The sequence below is a fragment of the Mesitornis unicolor genome, unplaced genomic scaffold (assembly GCF_000695765.1).
Source record: "Mesitornis unicolor isolate BGI_N332 unplaced genomic scaffold, ASM69576v1 scaffold24912, whole genome shotgun sequence".
In the NCBI taxonomy this organism is placed as follows: Eukaryota; Metazoa; Chordata; class Aves; order Mesitornithiformes; family Mesitornithidae; genus Mesitornis; species Mesitornis unicolor.
Window position 1 is genome coordinate 52,319 of NW_010167509.1, and position 16,719 is coordinate 69,037.

The 16,719-nt window shown below is 37.0% G+C and overlaps 1 protein-coding gene across 1 annotated transcript in view; it reads left to right on the forward strand.

Annotated features, from left to right (window-relative positions):
- The window catches only part of NR5A2 (nuclear receptor subfamily 5, group A, member 2), a gene marked incomplete at its 3' end in the record, with an annotated part of 52,775 nt that extends 51,547 nt beyond the window's left edge, over positions 1-1,228 (forward strand). The window contains exon 5 of the mRNA XM_010178727.1: positions 1,081-1,228. Within this exon, the coding sequence (XP_010177029.1) occupies positions 1,081-1,228 (148 nt within the window). The remainder of the gene's footprint in view (positions 1-1,080) is intronic.
- Positions 1,229-16,719: the final 15,491 nt, after the last annotated feature.

Sequence of the window (16,719 nt, forward strand, 5' to 3'; positions counted from 1 at the left end):
CCCAAGCACTTCTCCACTGGTTGCCATCCCATGTCAAAGCATGCAGAAGTTAACAGTGTACATCTTAAGGGTGGCAGAGACTGGTACAGCCATCTGCATGGAAACGTCTCTCTAACGGGACTGACATTATCCAGGAAAGTTTCAGCGTGCAAGCAGTGAGGAGGTTGCCTGAGATTCAAGGATCACCCAGGGGTGTGTCTGCTATGATAGGCTCTAAGTATATTTTGCTTGTGAATATTACTTTTTTTAATATGGTGTATTAATTCCAGCTTTCTGTTGAATCTCCATATACAAGTGTCACTTCAGAAAGCTCATAGACAGGTCAGCCTCCTCTGAGAACAAATGGGCAGCATGACAAGGGCAACAGACCCCCAGAGTGCTCCTGCTTTTTTCTATGCCCCTGAGAAAGCAGCTTCATGTCCCACAGCTGCTGCTCGGGACAGTGCAAGAGCAGCTGGGCTGTGTTCCGTCCCTCCTTCGCCAGCAGGGGAGGAATCACCAGAACAAGTCCCTAGGAACCAACTCCAACAAATACCAGGATTTTGTGCAGCTAAGGAGAACAGAAACCACCCACACAATACCTCTGTTTCCTGTGGGACTACACCAACATTTCTGGTCTTGAATAGAAGTTTCTGGCCAAGTTATGGACTCTGAATACCGTTATGTCCCTCGGGATTAATACACCCAGCGTAGGCGCAAAGCTCACTTTATCAGTCTTTCTTCACAGGAGCACAATTACAATAAGAACAAGAGACACAAAGTGAATAAAACTGATACGGGGCACAGCTACCAGTGTCATAAACAGTTGTTATATATAAAGCTTCTAAAAAGCTATTACAGACAAACTAGCATTCACACTGATGTGACATACCATTAAGATATATGGTTTAATAATATTTTCAATATATACCATTGTGCTAAAATAGATTTGTATATAGAATCATCTTGACTTGATAACATCATTAAATTGAGAGTGATTCTTTTATCCAGGAGTATCCTGGTTGTGTGTGACTGCTTGAAATTTTCTAAAGCAGTTCCGCGGGCATGACAACCAGAAAGATATACAATTCTCTTTTACAGGTGGATTATTCCGTAATAGTATCCCAAGCTGGAGCCACCCTCAACAATCTTATGAGCCATGCACAAGAACTAGTAGCAAAGCTTCGTTCCCTGCAGTTCGATCTACGAGAATTTGTATGTCTCAAATTCCTGGTGCTGTTTAGTTTAGGTAGGTACACTCTGCTCTTCATACCTTACTTAAAAATGTGTTATTATTTTTTTCTAAAAATGTTGAAAATGTTTTGCTTTTCCTAATTATTTTTTCCTGAAAAACACAATTTTGAAATATATTTAATGAAGTTCACTGTAATCTGAGGATTATTTTTTAATTATCACTTGCAGGAAAATTATGTATAAGGAATAAAAGTGTGTCTCTATGGAAATTACTCTTAAAACCTCTGGAACTTAATAGAGTATTACAAGCTTTCAGTATTTCTGCATGTGATTTCTGAATATTCCAGAACATGTATGAAATTCTATTAGAAATTCTAGAGAACAGTGGAAAAAAGAGATTGCTGTGTTTTCCCATGATATTGAATATAGCTATGTAAAGCAGATGGAGTGGGGATATGGTTGAAATACCCCTCTTTTTCAAAAGCATCTGTGGTAAGTATAAATGATCTCTGTATATGATGGTTGTCACATCGTAACCCATAAATCAGGAATGTATCTCATAGTTTTTAAAAAGTGAAAGGAACTCTTAAAGTGCAAATTAATGATAATAGCTTTATGATGGATCTGGCTAGGAAATAACCCTTAAAGGGAAGATTGTTTTGTACTAGTCGAGAGGACATGGAACAGGAAAGATACCTATGCAAGACCAATTAGTTAAACCAGTGCCCTCCAATGAATCGGTCAAGAAAAATCACCAGTGCCAAGGATTAAAAAAAAAAAAAAGGCTTGGGAAGATGGATTCGTATTGACTTCATAGGAATGGATTTTTCAGGTTTGCACTTTGTTGACTGAATAAATCTGGTCTAAACAAACTTTGGCCAAGAGAATTTTTATTTACTGGCAAACAGTTGACATAAATAAGGTCAGATCCAGCCATACCTCTGTAGCCAAAACTCCTGTTTTACTCAGAAGGTATTTTGTCAACAAAGAGAGTGAACAGTTGAGCCAATCACAACAATGAAAGAAATATCAGCAGTGGTGGTATTTAGTTGGTGGGGTTTTTTTAATTTTCAGATTTTTAAAAAAATTATTCTGTAAAGGAATAAAGTTCTAAAAATAAGAAAAGACAATACAATTGCAATTAGAAACAGTTTTGGCTACACTGTAAAGCATTGATTACTGTCTTAAATATGTCCCTTTGTGCGGTGTTTATAGAATATGAGCATGCTTTGGAAAACCTTTAGACAAAGTTCTCTTTAAATACAGAGTTCACAAAAGATCAATACTTCAGAAGTATAGGACACACAACATGTAAAAAGGAAAATGAATTATTTTAAAAATTGGAACGATGCTAACAGAATTGGCTATTACGAAGTTTGTAATGGATTTTTGATGTATTTCTCTGGTAACTATTAACATTTTGTATTCAGGGTGTCGTCGCTTTCCATGTCTTAGATCCATAAAAGGAAAAACAAGCCATCTGTTGCGGAAATTATGTTTTATGAATTAATCTGATGAATAACAAGAATTCAGATTTCATAAATCCTAAAAAGTAGGTTTTCCAGTCATTAGAGAGTGGCACAGAAATGTCAAAAGTGCCTATAGCTTTCCTCTGATAAAATATTTAGAGAATTCAGCTCAGTTTAGTGACATTTTAAATTAGTGGAAAAAGTGAAGTACATTTGGAAAATTCTCACATTTAGGCGGCCTTTTTGTTAGATTGCTTTCATTGGCTCTTCTTGTACTTTGCATTGATTTAGGAATCATTCTTACACCTTTAGCTCTTCTAATTCTGCCAGGCAGTGTGCTCAGTTTCTGAAACAGTTGGGCAGGAATATCTTGCAAGCTTGTACTAAGCCAGGTTATCAGGTTTATGCTACTATAAAAAGAACTAATTCTACTGCTAATAGAAGCCTTGTAGTCACATTATTTGCATGTAAAAGTGATGTAGCTAAGAGAAGTTCAACACCTTTGAAATCAATTATTACATTATTTAGCATACTGTGTAATTACTTTTGCTAACAGCCAAAGCTAGATGTTATTCTACACAGAGTAAAAGGTAAAGACATCACCACTTGATCCACAGGACTGAGACAAATACTTAATGAGAATGACAAAACTGAAATGAAAAACACAAATACTCTTTCCAGCTAAGTAGTTAAGTTTGTGTCCAAAAGTATGAATTAATTGTTTAACTCAAAGATGCCTCACATCCTAAAAGTGAGTCAGGTTTTTTAAGACACTGAAGTGCCTAAAAATGCTGGTAGGCATTCAGCAGGGCTGTCAAAACTAGCTAAGCGTCATGTTCTACATAAATAACTGGGAGCAGTGACTGTACCTAAGTATCTAGGTGTGTTTGACGCATATCTACATCTCTTAGGCATCTCAACAGAAAACTGGTCTCAATGCCAAAAATACATAAAGTAATAAAAAAAAATACTTCAAAACCCTCAACTGGCTTTTGTTAAAAATCTGGTCCTGTAACATTTTATGGAACAAATTGCACTTCAAGACATACCAGATTTTTTTACATTTCTAAGGATGTTCACACCACAGTGTTAACCAAACCAGTAAAACCTTATGCTGTTTTTCTTTAGTATCGTGCTTTGTTGAAAAATAAATGCCTAATATAAAGCCTCTCAAAGGCAAGACAAAGTCAATAATCCACAGAATTAATTTATTGAGAAGAAGCAGTTTTTTATAACTGTGCAGAAATAAGGCTGCCTTGTAAATCTATTTGTTATTCATGGCTGTACCATATTGCCTGTCTCTTCACAAGATGGCAATCTCCTTCAGGGCAAAGAACTTTGTCTCTGCCTTTTTTCCTAACATTTCAGAAGTTATCATCTTAGTAAACTAACAGTAAAATAATGTTCTAAACCCAAAGCACTTACAATAATTTTTCAAAACACAATTAAATCATATCATTTTTGCTTGCTAGATTTTAAATTAGAGAGGCAGTAGTTCATTATCTACTCGTCAAAGGTTCCAAAGGGTTTATACAGGAAAATGCTTTTGATTGATGACAGCATTAAAGAAGATGCTGTTGAGGCTTAGACAGATGCATATTTATTGTAGCCTTTGCAGCTAGTGTTGCACAACTTGTCCTGCAGTCACACAGCGTATACCCATTCCAGTGAACGATACACCCACGCACAGGAGCTCAGCTCCTTTCTCCAGTGGGCCATCTGGTCTGTCTGTGTCCAAGTACACAATGAAACAGTTGACTCAGCAACTACTCAATAAGCCAAAATAGTTTGGTAACTAGTTTCTTAAGTGTGACATTTCTTTAGTTTAGTTCTATATAGTATTAGTATATGTAGATTTAGGTAACTTAAAACTCCCTCCATCAGTTATAAAAAGCAAGTGTCTTTACAGCTAGATATTTCTTACCTCTCTGTACATAAAAGCCTCCTTTCCTGTCCATGGATGCTCCTGATTCAGTGATAGTCTATCTGTCTACCCTCAGTGGTTCCTCATGCCATCCTTCAGTCCAGTCACTGCCGATCTCTGGAGAGGAGCAAGTCCATCACACCTGGACTGTTGTTCTCACCAGAAAACCAGTTCAGATGAATCAGTCTTTCAGCTCTTGTGCTTCCACAGGTTAAAAAGTCAGAGAACAAATCAGTCCTTACAACCAGTGTAACAATCATAATCACACAGAGATTACCATCTTCTGTATTGCTCAGACTCATCTGTATTTTAGATTAACAAGAGCCTTGACTCATAGGGATGTTAAATGACCAGCAGAGACCTCTTTCTTCACAGCTTCACTGCAGAATTGGTCAGTAAACTACTTTGTCAAGACATAGGAAGTCTGGAATAAATTTAAACTAGTCTAATTGACATCTGAGATCACAGTAAAACAAATAAAAACAGATCTTGTGACCAAAATTGCCCTTTGCAGTTTTGGTTATGTATCCTGGTATAACTGCTAAGCCATCTTCTAGTCACTTCTTCCCCTACTTTATCTCTGATGGACATGTTTGAATTCTGTATCAGCACCTGTCTTTGCTGCAAATGTTATACTAGATGCTGATTGAATGTTTTATTTGAAGATGAGCTGGACTTCAGGAGCCAAAGTATTTTATGGCAAAGGAGCAATCCATCTACCGGTTTGATTTATTTGAAAGAAGTTTAGGTGGCCTAGAAATAGCAATTTCTGTTATCAATCTGCATTTCAATTATCTTGAGCTAGTAACTTGCTTTAAAGTAAACCAGGGCACCAGTTCTGGTAGCAATTATCCTTGCCAACGTTTCTTTCACTGAGATTTACATCATATCTGCAAAGCTCAAAACATGCCTATTTTGTAGGGCCATCATTCCTGTGTTTAGAGGTATTCACTCCTTAATACCAACCAAGGGAGTGAAAGTAATCAATTTACCAGACCGCAGTTAAACTGTGGTACTTCAGCCAATTTTTTTCCACAATCTGAAGATATGTGGATAAAAAAAATTCAGTAGCTCAAGAAGTATGCAAACCTGAATTTTCTTGCAACTACTTTAGTTGCATTTGACAGATTTCTTTTAATCAAAGGAAGACAGAGCCATGACAATTCAGCAATTGTAATCACATGGTTGATGGAAAGTTAGTGGACAGCACATGTTGCGAAACTGGGAAAGAAGAAAGAAATCTTCTACAGACTTTAGTGTTAAACCTACATTTAATACTACTTCTGCAGGTTTTACCTTTATGAACTCCTGTTCAACACATGGAAAGAGCACATCTGAGAAAGATGCTAATCATATAGTTGTATAACTTTTTATCAGATTTACCTCTAAATGAAAAGAAACATATCTGGCTTTCCCAAAGCTAACCAAATTGAGGATAATGTAATTTCTTTACCCTAATCCAGAGTAATAATACACCTGTTTTTTCTATAGAATATAACCAGTATAGCCCACAATACACGTTATCAAAAAGTAAGCCTAAAAATAAATACAAATTATTTCCTTGCCTTTAATAATTGCTGGTTTGAATAAAGATACGCTACAGACAGAAAAAGCAAATGTGTCAGTTTATCAGCCTCTTTGAATTTTCCTTACCAAATTTGAAATTAGTTTGGAAATTCCTTTCTTTGTCATAAATCAGAATTAGACGTTAAAAAAAAGCAACCCGAAACAAAAAACAAACCACAAAACAAGTCACCCCACATGTGCTGTTGAATTCTCTAATTCTGGGGCTGAAATAGATTGACATGCTCCACTGAGGTGAAATCTTGGGCTCTAATAAAGCCCAAGAGAATTTCATATTGTCTTTACTGGAGCCATATTGTCTTTACTTGTCTCACTGTTTCTTTTATATGCTTCCTATCACTGAATAAAGTTCAGATCAATTTTTCAGCAATTAAATTTGCTAAATAACTAAATTTAAATGATGTTTGAAGAACCAAATGAGTGCCTTACATAGGATACTTTCTATCATCTTCTGGCGAAACAGATCTCTTCATTTTACCATCCAATAGCTTTACAGACTGGTCACTTAACCTGCAATCAGCTGTTGTTTTCTCTTTACTAAAACTTCCCATTTTTCCTGCTAGTTTTTATTATCTGAACTGAGCAAGGGTGATTTGTCAAACCTCCCATCAGAGCAGTTTGTAAAGTGAAATGCCAATAGGAAGAAAGTTAGACATCATTTGACCCGTGTCGAGGCACTTGTCTGCCTGTGGAGCTAAATGCTAGACTAGGCAGCAGCTGACTGGTACTGCTCTCTTATCATTGTCAGGACGCAGATAAATGTACTTAATTTAAGAAATGAAGGCTTTATCAATGGACAAATAATTGCAAAGCCACTATTGATCTCACATCTCACTTAACATGAGACAAGAGCATCCTGTAGAAATGGTAAACATTTAATCGCTGTGGACAGCAAACAGTGGGCTCTTGCTTAAACGACAAAAAATAAACCAAACAAAAAAGAACTCAGTTTTCAAACAACCTACAACCTTACTTAAGGGCTCAGCAGAAATCCATCCGGATCTGCAACACTCCATTCCTGTTTCTGTTGAATAAGAGGAATATTAGCAAATTAATCTTTCCTTGCTATTAGTCTCCCTAAAGTGTCAGAGCTAATATGGGAAGAAGTATTTGAGGTACTGTGCTCCACCATTTGCATTTTTGGAAAAGAAACTTGCCTGTTAAGCTCTTCATGCAGATGAAACAGGCTGAAATAAAGCATTTTCAAGGAAGACTCTGTCCTTGCCACTCACAGGACTAGAAGGAGCTTCCTGCAAACACAGAGCCAAGGAACAGCAGCCTGCCTGTACTTGGTTTCACCTGGTTCCAGTAACTCACATCAATGCAGTCACGCAACATTCTGGAGCTGAAAAAAAATAGTTACTACATTTTAAAATATACTTTATGTATCATTGATTTAATAAATTACAGACTAGTCAGAATCTCTGTCTTAGTGAGCTTGCAATCTAAATATACAGAAAAGATAAGAAAAAATGCATCAGCAAACAATGTTGAAACATGAGGCTCTACATATTTTCACTTCTGGAGTTTTTGCTGAGGGTTTAACTTGGTGTATCATGTAATCAGATAAGAAAGTAAGCGTATAAGCATCAACTGGAAGCAATATAACAAGGAATATTGATTAAATTTTGGTAGTATTAATGATGCTTAAGGACACACAAACAAAAAGAATAGGAAAATTAAATGAAGGAATTAGTAAGTCAGGAGGTTTTAGCAGACCAATAGGAAAACAGGAAACAAGACTAGAAAATTAGACAAGAACTATTTCCTGTAGGATTATAGACACCAAAGTGTAATACAGACATAAAGGCATAACCTAGCAAATTTGGGCATGTAGATCTTTATTACAGTCTTCCTAAAAATCACATTATACTTTCAACAAATGTGGAGCTGCCTTTTACACTCTCTTTTTAATAAGACTGCACTAGTTCTTCAAAGCACAGTTCATGAAGCATGGGACAAGAACAAGAATTAGCCAAAAAGCTGCTTTTTCTCATCATTCTGATATTGTAGTATCAGAACTAAAGTAATTAAACTAGCAGGTGACTGGCTTAAAACATTCATTCTTCAACACAGCATATTATCCAGCTCTGGCACTCCTTGCTCCAAGATGTAGAGGATGCTGAAATTAATGAAAGGAAAATCCATTGAAAGTTATGAAATACAAAAATCCACTACTTCTGGCTGTTGATAACCTCCAGCTGCTGGAGCCTGAGCCTCTGCTCCTGGTCACCATTGAAGATGGGACGGTAGTCTACATGAGTGCCAGAATGGGTGCATTCTCGTGCTCTCATCGTGTAGGTGTGAGCCATTTGTAGTTTTCAGAGACTCTATTCTCCCTCCTGCAAAATGGTCCTGGTAGTTCTTCAGTAGGATAACAGAAAACTCACAGATGACACGACTTTGTCTTCACAAAGCACCTTCAGTCCCATGATCTGAATTAGATGCTGTGAATCTGAAGCCAAAAGTATCTCATGACAATCTTCCTTGGCAAGCCAATGCAAGCCGGTAATGGAGCACTTATCCAGGGATGGACTTGTCATCACAAATGTGTTCACTACTTACTCACAGTGACAAACAGTATTTAGGCTTTAATGCAGTTGATTTCAAAATGGTCACTGTAGCCATTTTTACTTTTGGTAGTTTGTAAATATACAACTTTTACACCTGTATTTATACATATATATTATTCATAATAGACATTTATAACTGGGCTGTTATTATGAGGTGGTTTTATTAAATCCATTGGCAGTTTTCCTATATTCATCCATTCTGTTACCCAAGTGTACTTTTAAGACTGTACCTGGTGAACATCCATAGGCGAGCAGTCGAGGGGTTCTGTGCAATTAGCATTCAGCCAGGGCTTTCAGGTTTCCCCACGTTACATTTTACTTTAGAAAAATACTTACTGCACACTTATCAAATCCAGGCTCATATCTGAACCCTAATGTCTAACTACAGTAAGCATTGGAGGATAATACTGACAAAGAAACATTTCCTAAACTTTATGTGATCATTTGGAATTCAGGAAGGATCGATTAGTATTCAGGAGATGTGACTGCTCAATATTTATACCATAGAGACTTGGCAGAAGGAAATAATGGTACATAAAGCTGATGCTTGTCTTAATTAAATGCAGTATAATAGGTGTTGGGGATTTTTTTTCCTTAGTGAAGAAAGCAGTTTAGCAATGACCAGATATAACTCATTCTGAAGTTCAGAGTTTAAAACTAATCAATATGAATTTATAACAAGGGAGAGACTGAATATAATATATTATTAGTTGACACCAAACTAATAGATAAAAACAAGATTTAATTAAGTATACTTTTTCCACATACTAATTTCTGACAAAATATTTGCCCCCTTTGATACTTGATTACTTTTTGCTATACTAACAGTATTTCAAATAGATTTTTTGAAATTAACGTCTCGTCTGCAGTTAGGCTGTGTACAAAACCAGAGAACATAGAATGAGACATCTAGCTAGGATGATAATTTCACTGAGAAAACCTTATTAATAGTAACATTTCCTAATGTTGGTATTTTTTATATGTTTGCTATTTAATGGTGATATTTTTAAATGTTTCTTTAAAGTATACAATCTACAAATGTAATGATGAACAGGTGTTGACTGGCAGACAATGCAAGGATGACAGGCACCATTCCAGCATGCCTACAGCCCAGGCTTGCCTCAAATGTCACAGCAAAGCATTTTGAGAGTGAATATGAAGAAGGTGGATAAACAAATCTGGCATATTAAGTGTGAGAGAGCAGAAAAAGCAGAAAAGTACTTGGTCAGGAAAGGTCATGAGTGGGAAATGGAGATGGCATTGTGGGCAAGTCAGAGGCAGGATATGACCTTGTGACACTGAGTGACGGAGGACAGGTAAGGAAGGAACAGGTACAAGACCTTGAAAGTGAACACAAGTTATGTCTGATGTAGCAGGGAAAAGGGAAGATGCAAAAAGGTAGGGAAGCAATGAGCTTGAAAGGTTATCTTGGCAGCACCATTTGCCAAGGCCAAAGGAAGGAATGCTGTGGGAACTAAGATGTAATATGATGAAGCAACATGGTATTTGTTAAAAGTTTAATCTAGTAAACAATGGCTTCTGTGTATATCCTATGGAAGTCAGTGAGAACACACATGCAGCATTAACTATGTAATATTAGTTTGGGATTTATTATATTAGAAATAGACACATTTAAAGGTGAAGATCACTGTCTTTTGGAAGACTTAATCTCTGATAATGGAGGCTTTGTTTCTTGAAATCTGAACCCAAGATGACCACTTCTCTAAATTATTATGATATGATAGTGAACTTCCTAATTTCACAGTTTTCACAAACTTTTCTCCATTTGCCAAGTTTGATAACTTCTAATATGAGTAGTTATCAGCGATCTTACATAGTCCCTCACTGCCTTGGAAACTAGGGAAAAATCTCTAATTAGAGATTATGAGGGCCAGGAGGACAGTTAAATAGCCAGTCTGGTCCTGCAACATTTAACTCTTTTCTGGGTCTCAGGCAAAGCAGCCAGACTACTCCCCTCTGCCACTAGAAGAGCTATTTTACTTTTCTGCTTTAATCCTCTGGGAAAGTAAAGCAAATGAATATGGACAAAACCTCATTTCAGAATAATCTCATGAGGAACGTTCTCCTTTCATGGAGCCAGTATTGCCCAACAGAGAAATCAACCCTCTTGTCTCTAATTCAGCTTCTGACTCCATTACTGAGTACGGAGCTTTGAAGTCTCTTAAATGATATCTCAAATACCCTATCTGGTAAATGAAAACAATAGTTATCTAACTTTGTAAACAGTGGTGAAATCCAGACTATTAAAGATACTATGTAAGGTAAAACCAAATTGAAACAATGTTTTTTGAAATACCCAAAGATACCCTAACAAAGACCATTGCTAAAAGGAATTTTGAATTAAATCTGATTTAAAGTATCTTGAATAGATTTTGAGAAAATACGATCTTTCCCTTACAAATTACTCAACATGAAAGTAGCTTCTTGCTGTATTTTCATATTAGAATATGCTTTCATATTAGCATATTTGCATTTTAAAGTTTTGCAAAAAAATTGAAAATTCATCTCTTGAGAAACTATTTCTAGAGATCAATTTTAGTATTTTAGCACATGCAGGACAAAATAGATATTCCTTTGGCCTGTTATTTCTCTATTTTTTCTAATTTTTTTATAGAGAAATAAAAGCAAAGACGAATCTCCTTCACTTTATCTGTCAAAACACGTAGCAAAGCCAAACAATTAAAAAACAGTCCTTAAATTTCTTATAGATCCTAAATGATGATGTATTGAGTGACAACTTTGATAAACAACTATTTGCTCCTGCAAACTCTTTTTCAGTGAGCTGACAGGTTTTAGTCCAGCCTCCCATGCAGGTTCCACACATCCTGCAGGCAGTAGGAAAGAAAGTAGGACAGTGTCTATCTTACAGGTATCTATCATCTCAGTGAAATCTCCAATCAATTATTTTTGTGAAAAAAGCCACATACTATAAAAGGAATAAAATACAAATGCTGAGGTTATAAAGTATATTTATTTTAAATAAATAAATCTTTAATCATTCATCTCAGCTCTGGGTGTAGGAGTTGTCAATTATAAACTTTGTGCACAAATTCCAGAAATAGCATTCTGTTCATGGCTGAGTTTTTTTAAATAAACTACACCAAATTATAGTGGAAATTTAATATTCAGTGTTGGTTTTTCCTGATTTTATTTCAATAAATACAATGAATGTTGCAAATTCATCTCTCAGGCAGCTGCCGAATACAATGGCATTATTCAAGACATGAATTTGATCCAATCGGATCATTTCTGGTTTTTGCTTTCTGCTTGTCTGACAATTGCAAGCCATAGAAAAAAAGATTAACTGTCTTCAGGAAGTACTTTTTCTTTTCATGTTTTTTGTTGTTTGTTGGTTTTTTTGTTCTAAAATGCATATGTTACAAGGTTTTGAAGTGACAATAGGGTTAGATGTTTGAGAGAAAATTAGGTCATATATTTGTTAGATACAAATCTTGCAAGTAATTAGAAACATGGGTATCAAGCAATATTTGTATTCTGTGCTGCTGCCTTTGTGTGGAGACAATGGGGATTTCAGAATAACCCAATCAGTGTGCTCTGCACTTTTCCCCTAACATGTTTACAGAATACTAGTAAGTATGGCTTTTAAACAGCTCCAGTAAGGGGGAAAAATTACCTGCACATAACCCACATTTACATGTGCCTCTACTTTTGGAATACTTTTATGATTTCTGTTCCATTTTTAATATATATTTTAGATGTTTAAGGTGCAAGTTGGAATGTACTATATCTGTAAGAGAGGAAGTATGAGATTATACAGAATCTTTCCAGTTGCTATTGGCAGAAGTGTTTAACATCAGAAACTGCTTTTGTTAGCCAGGTTTCCCAGCATAACATGGGAATAAAAGTCTATATTTTAAGACATAGATAAATGAATTAATATGCTTAATCTTGGAGCTAGCAATACCACTCTATAGTCTTAATTTGTTTAAACACTTCACTGAATGAAGAACATGGCCAAATTCACTTTGCAGTTGTCACAGACAACTTATTAAATAATTTTTAAACCAGAATGTAGAGACTGAAAACTTCTCCTCATGTATTTCTGGTTAAAAACATACATTGCAGACGCTCTTACCTGAAAGGTTATATATGGGTGACTATCAGCCATTTATTGGAGATGCACTGTAGGCTATGCCAAATTCTCCTCTTTGTCTTATCCCTTTGCTGCTTGTGCAAGATTGGACACTGGAAGAGAAAAAAAAGCAATGGCTCTCTCTGAAGGGCTTAAAATAGAGACTTGAAACACCGTAAAGAAACAATGAAAAGAAGTAACAGGGGAATTAAACAGGAGACTGGGGGAAAGAAAGGATCTGCAAGAGTGATGGGAGAAGAATGGCAGAGAAGAGGCTGTCTGGGCAGAGCAGGAGACAGGAGCAGTCAATGAAAATGAGGGGCAACAATGAGGTGCATCAGAGGAACAGAGACCAGAGGGCTTGAGATAGGAAAGGAGTCAAGAAAACAAGGGGAAAAGGCCAGGAAGGAAAGAGAAAACATGGAACTGTGATCAAAGCCAAGTCAGAGGTGGAAAGGGAGGAAACAGAAAAACAAAACAAAACTCCAGGAAAGAAACAATGAAGGAAAATTCAGAAACAAACATTATCGCCCAGTCTTGAACGCAGCTGTGATCATGAATGGTGAGGCAGAAAGGAACTGTGCAGAAACACTTTTTCTCAAACTCGTGGCTTGGAGTGTATCCCAACAACTTCTGTTAAGAAAAGGGAGGAGGATGAAAATTCCAACTTCTTAGGCTTTGGCAAATTGGCTACCAAGAGTGAATGAACCTGTCAGAGCAGGGGTTCCCTGTATTGCTCTGGTCCTGTGTGGAGCCTTCAAGCACAGGACAAACTGAAAGAGTAAGCCCCAAAACACTCCATGTGGCTTGCAAAAGTTTAATCTGCACATGGCCATCCTCCTAAGGATATTTTAAGAGTTCTTCTTTATAAGATTATTCAAAGATTAATAAGGAAAAGCATACATTTAACATAATCTCCAGTTCTAGTAGCATTTGATATGTATTATAGACGTATTGCACAACACCTCTGCTTGCCAGGTGAAGGAAAGTCTCATCTCAAGAAAGATTTCAACATCAGAATGGGGAATGACCTATAACAGTATCTTTCCTCTCTCCCAACACCAAAAATTGCAATATAGATCAGTGAAGTGCTCAGGACAAGATAGATTATGATATCCAGACTTTCACTGGGAGAAAACCCATAACCTAAGCAGAATAAATTATACAGACTGTTCTTCAAGCCCAGTCTGAGGCAGGCTGGATGGATAGTAGCTCGAGAAAGTCCTTTCCTCTTGTCTAAGTCTATGTCTTCTGAGAGACATTTGGCTTTAGAGAACAGTCACCAGCAAGGTTGAAGAGAACAGGTATCAGACTCATCCCCTAAAGAAGTGCTGGAAAACATTCTCTCAAAATACCCTTTCAGAGAGGAACATTGCTAAGCGGTTACTGTGGGAGTGGTGTCATCTAGACTGCATACTGTGCTCAAGCTGACCAGCTCTTACCTCTTAACCATAGGTAAAACTACTAGAGATGAGCCAGGGAGTAAAAAGGGAACAAAGCAATTAAGACCATTTCTGCTAAAAATTCACTAGGCATACTATAAAATTCATTGTGCCCCTCAAAAATACAGCAGGGAGAAGCAGACACTTAAAAGAGCTTTAAATTACTTACGTGCCTTTGGCTGCCTTTCAGGATGCCGTAGAACTGGAAACAGCCGTGGTAAATGTATTTTCTCTGCATTTGCCTTTCTTGACAGAACAGCTCCAATATTTTGATCTCAAGAATAATCAGCTCTTTTGTGTTTCCTTTTCAACTAACTGCAGACTTTTGCAAGTTAAAAATTAATGACAACTTCTCTTCCTATTTTTTAAACAAAAACCTTCTGTGCTCTTTTCTGGGGGGAAAAAAAACAACCCAAACTTTTTCTACAACCTTTAAGTAACAGTCTAAACAGCACTCAAACCACTCTTTCTCCCTCCTTCTGCAGTAACACACAAAGCAAATTCCACCACAACAAAACAACCTGGCTCATGGAAACCATTATTTTGAAGATGAAACATTGTGTTGTGTCCTTTACCACTATTACTGGCAGTCAGTCTGTTAGAACATATTGGGCGATTATAGGCTAGTCTTTTCAGAGAAAGCCATGGGTTTCAAGTTAGCAGTAACCATCTATCAATTCTTGAGATTATGCCATGATTTACTGTCACAGCATCATGTATTCTCTGATTTTCTGCCTCCTGTGAAACATTGTGCTTTCCTTTTCTATTGATGTATCAACTATAATAGTTACAAGCAGCTACAGAAAAATCAATAGCAAACTTTCATTACTGTGCACATAAAGAGTACCATGCTGTGAGAGCACCTAGCTGTTAAATAGTCACCAGCAGTAAGGTGCACTATAAATGTCTGTTATTTTGGTCTAAATGAAGAATGTCTGAATTTGAAGCATCAAATATCTAGGATTTTTGACACCACTGGATTCTATGTCAAGTTCTTCCAGTATGTGATTTTTTTTTTCCCAGGTGTCAGGCTTGATTTGTCTTTTCTGTGCTGGGATCTGTGTACTTTTTTAAACCTGAAGCTGACACAGGAAATTAATATCAAAAATAAATAAAGTATTGCCAGTCTGTGCTTAACTCTTAAGTCTAAGCTCATTAGGTCTGGCTGGACAGAAGCAGTAAGAATTGTGTTAATCTTTGTTGAACTAGTCTATATCTTACTAGTCAAAGTAAGCTGACTTTGATTAAGGTGGACAGACCAATAACCTCTGTGCTAAACACACAGATAGAATAGAGGTGAAAGAGGTACTACAGGGTTACTGCAGGCTCAGAGGTGCTGCTAGGACTGTGCACTAGGAAAAGCACTGAGCTGCTTTTCAGCACGCAACTTGGGAAAGGTAGTATAATTTTTGCTTTAAATATATTTATTTGCCTCTGGGAACACATTAACTTCCAATTAGTGAATGTAAATGAAGAATGCCAAGAACAAAAGTAAATGCATGACTGTGTTGCCTTGAATGTGTCCAGGCCATTTGGCATGTCAGGCCATTTCTCCATAAGTTGGGTACCTGCAGGGCGGGCAGGCAGTTCTGCAACAGGAGTTAGTGGGTACTTTAGCATTTTGATCATAGGTGACTTGGAGCTATAAATGCACTGTTTGTTGCTGACTATCTTAGAATTTGAAAGCATGGGCATTTCCATGAGACTAAAACATGAGGATGCACGTGAGTACTTACATGAATTGTATGCTGGCAAATGTACATCTCACAGTCTGCTGTGGCTGCAAGGTTACAGGAAAGCACTGTTGCTTTGCCTGATCATAACTTTTAGAGAATTAATCTTTAAATTAAGAAATCTAAATTGCTTTTACAATTTTCATAGTACTAACTCATATAACTTTTATCATAAAATGAAAAACAGAACATAAATTTCATTCCAAATGGCAATTCACAGTTCTGTCCGTAGAACAACATCTTCAGGTGGGGAAATATCCCTGGTCTGAAAAGTACAGTGAGATCCAGCTAGAACTGACCTTAATCCAATGAATGTTGTTTTAGGTGAAGGTGGATCTAGAATTGAAAATCCTTCCAGATCCTAAGCAATAAAGGGAAAATTCATATTCTAATTCAATAAAGGCTAGGCAGAGCGTTGCTGAGACCCTGAGGGCATGTATGTCACTGGTGGGACAAGCCTGGTCAGGGCAGGAAAAGTGCAAACCTGTTTGCAGGAGACTGAGCTCCCTCATCTTCCCCAGCCTCTCTGCACAGCATCACAGCAGACACTGCATGGTGTCAGTGGTGCGCCCTCCTCTTTATCTGACATACGGTATTATGGGACCAAAAAGTACCTCTGCCCCTGTGCAGGAGACGTGAGTTTTTTGGCACCATGTTAAGAATAGCTACCACCGGAGACTAATGGGGGAGCTGGAGCCCCTTAACTA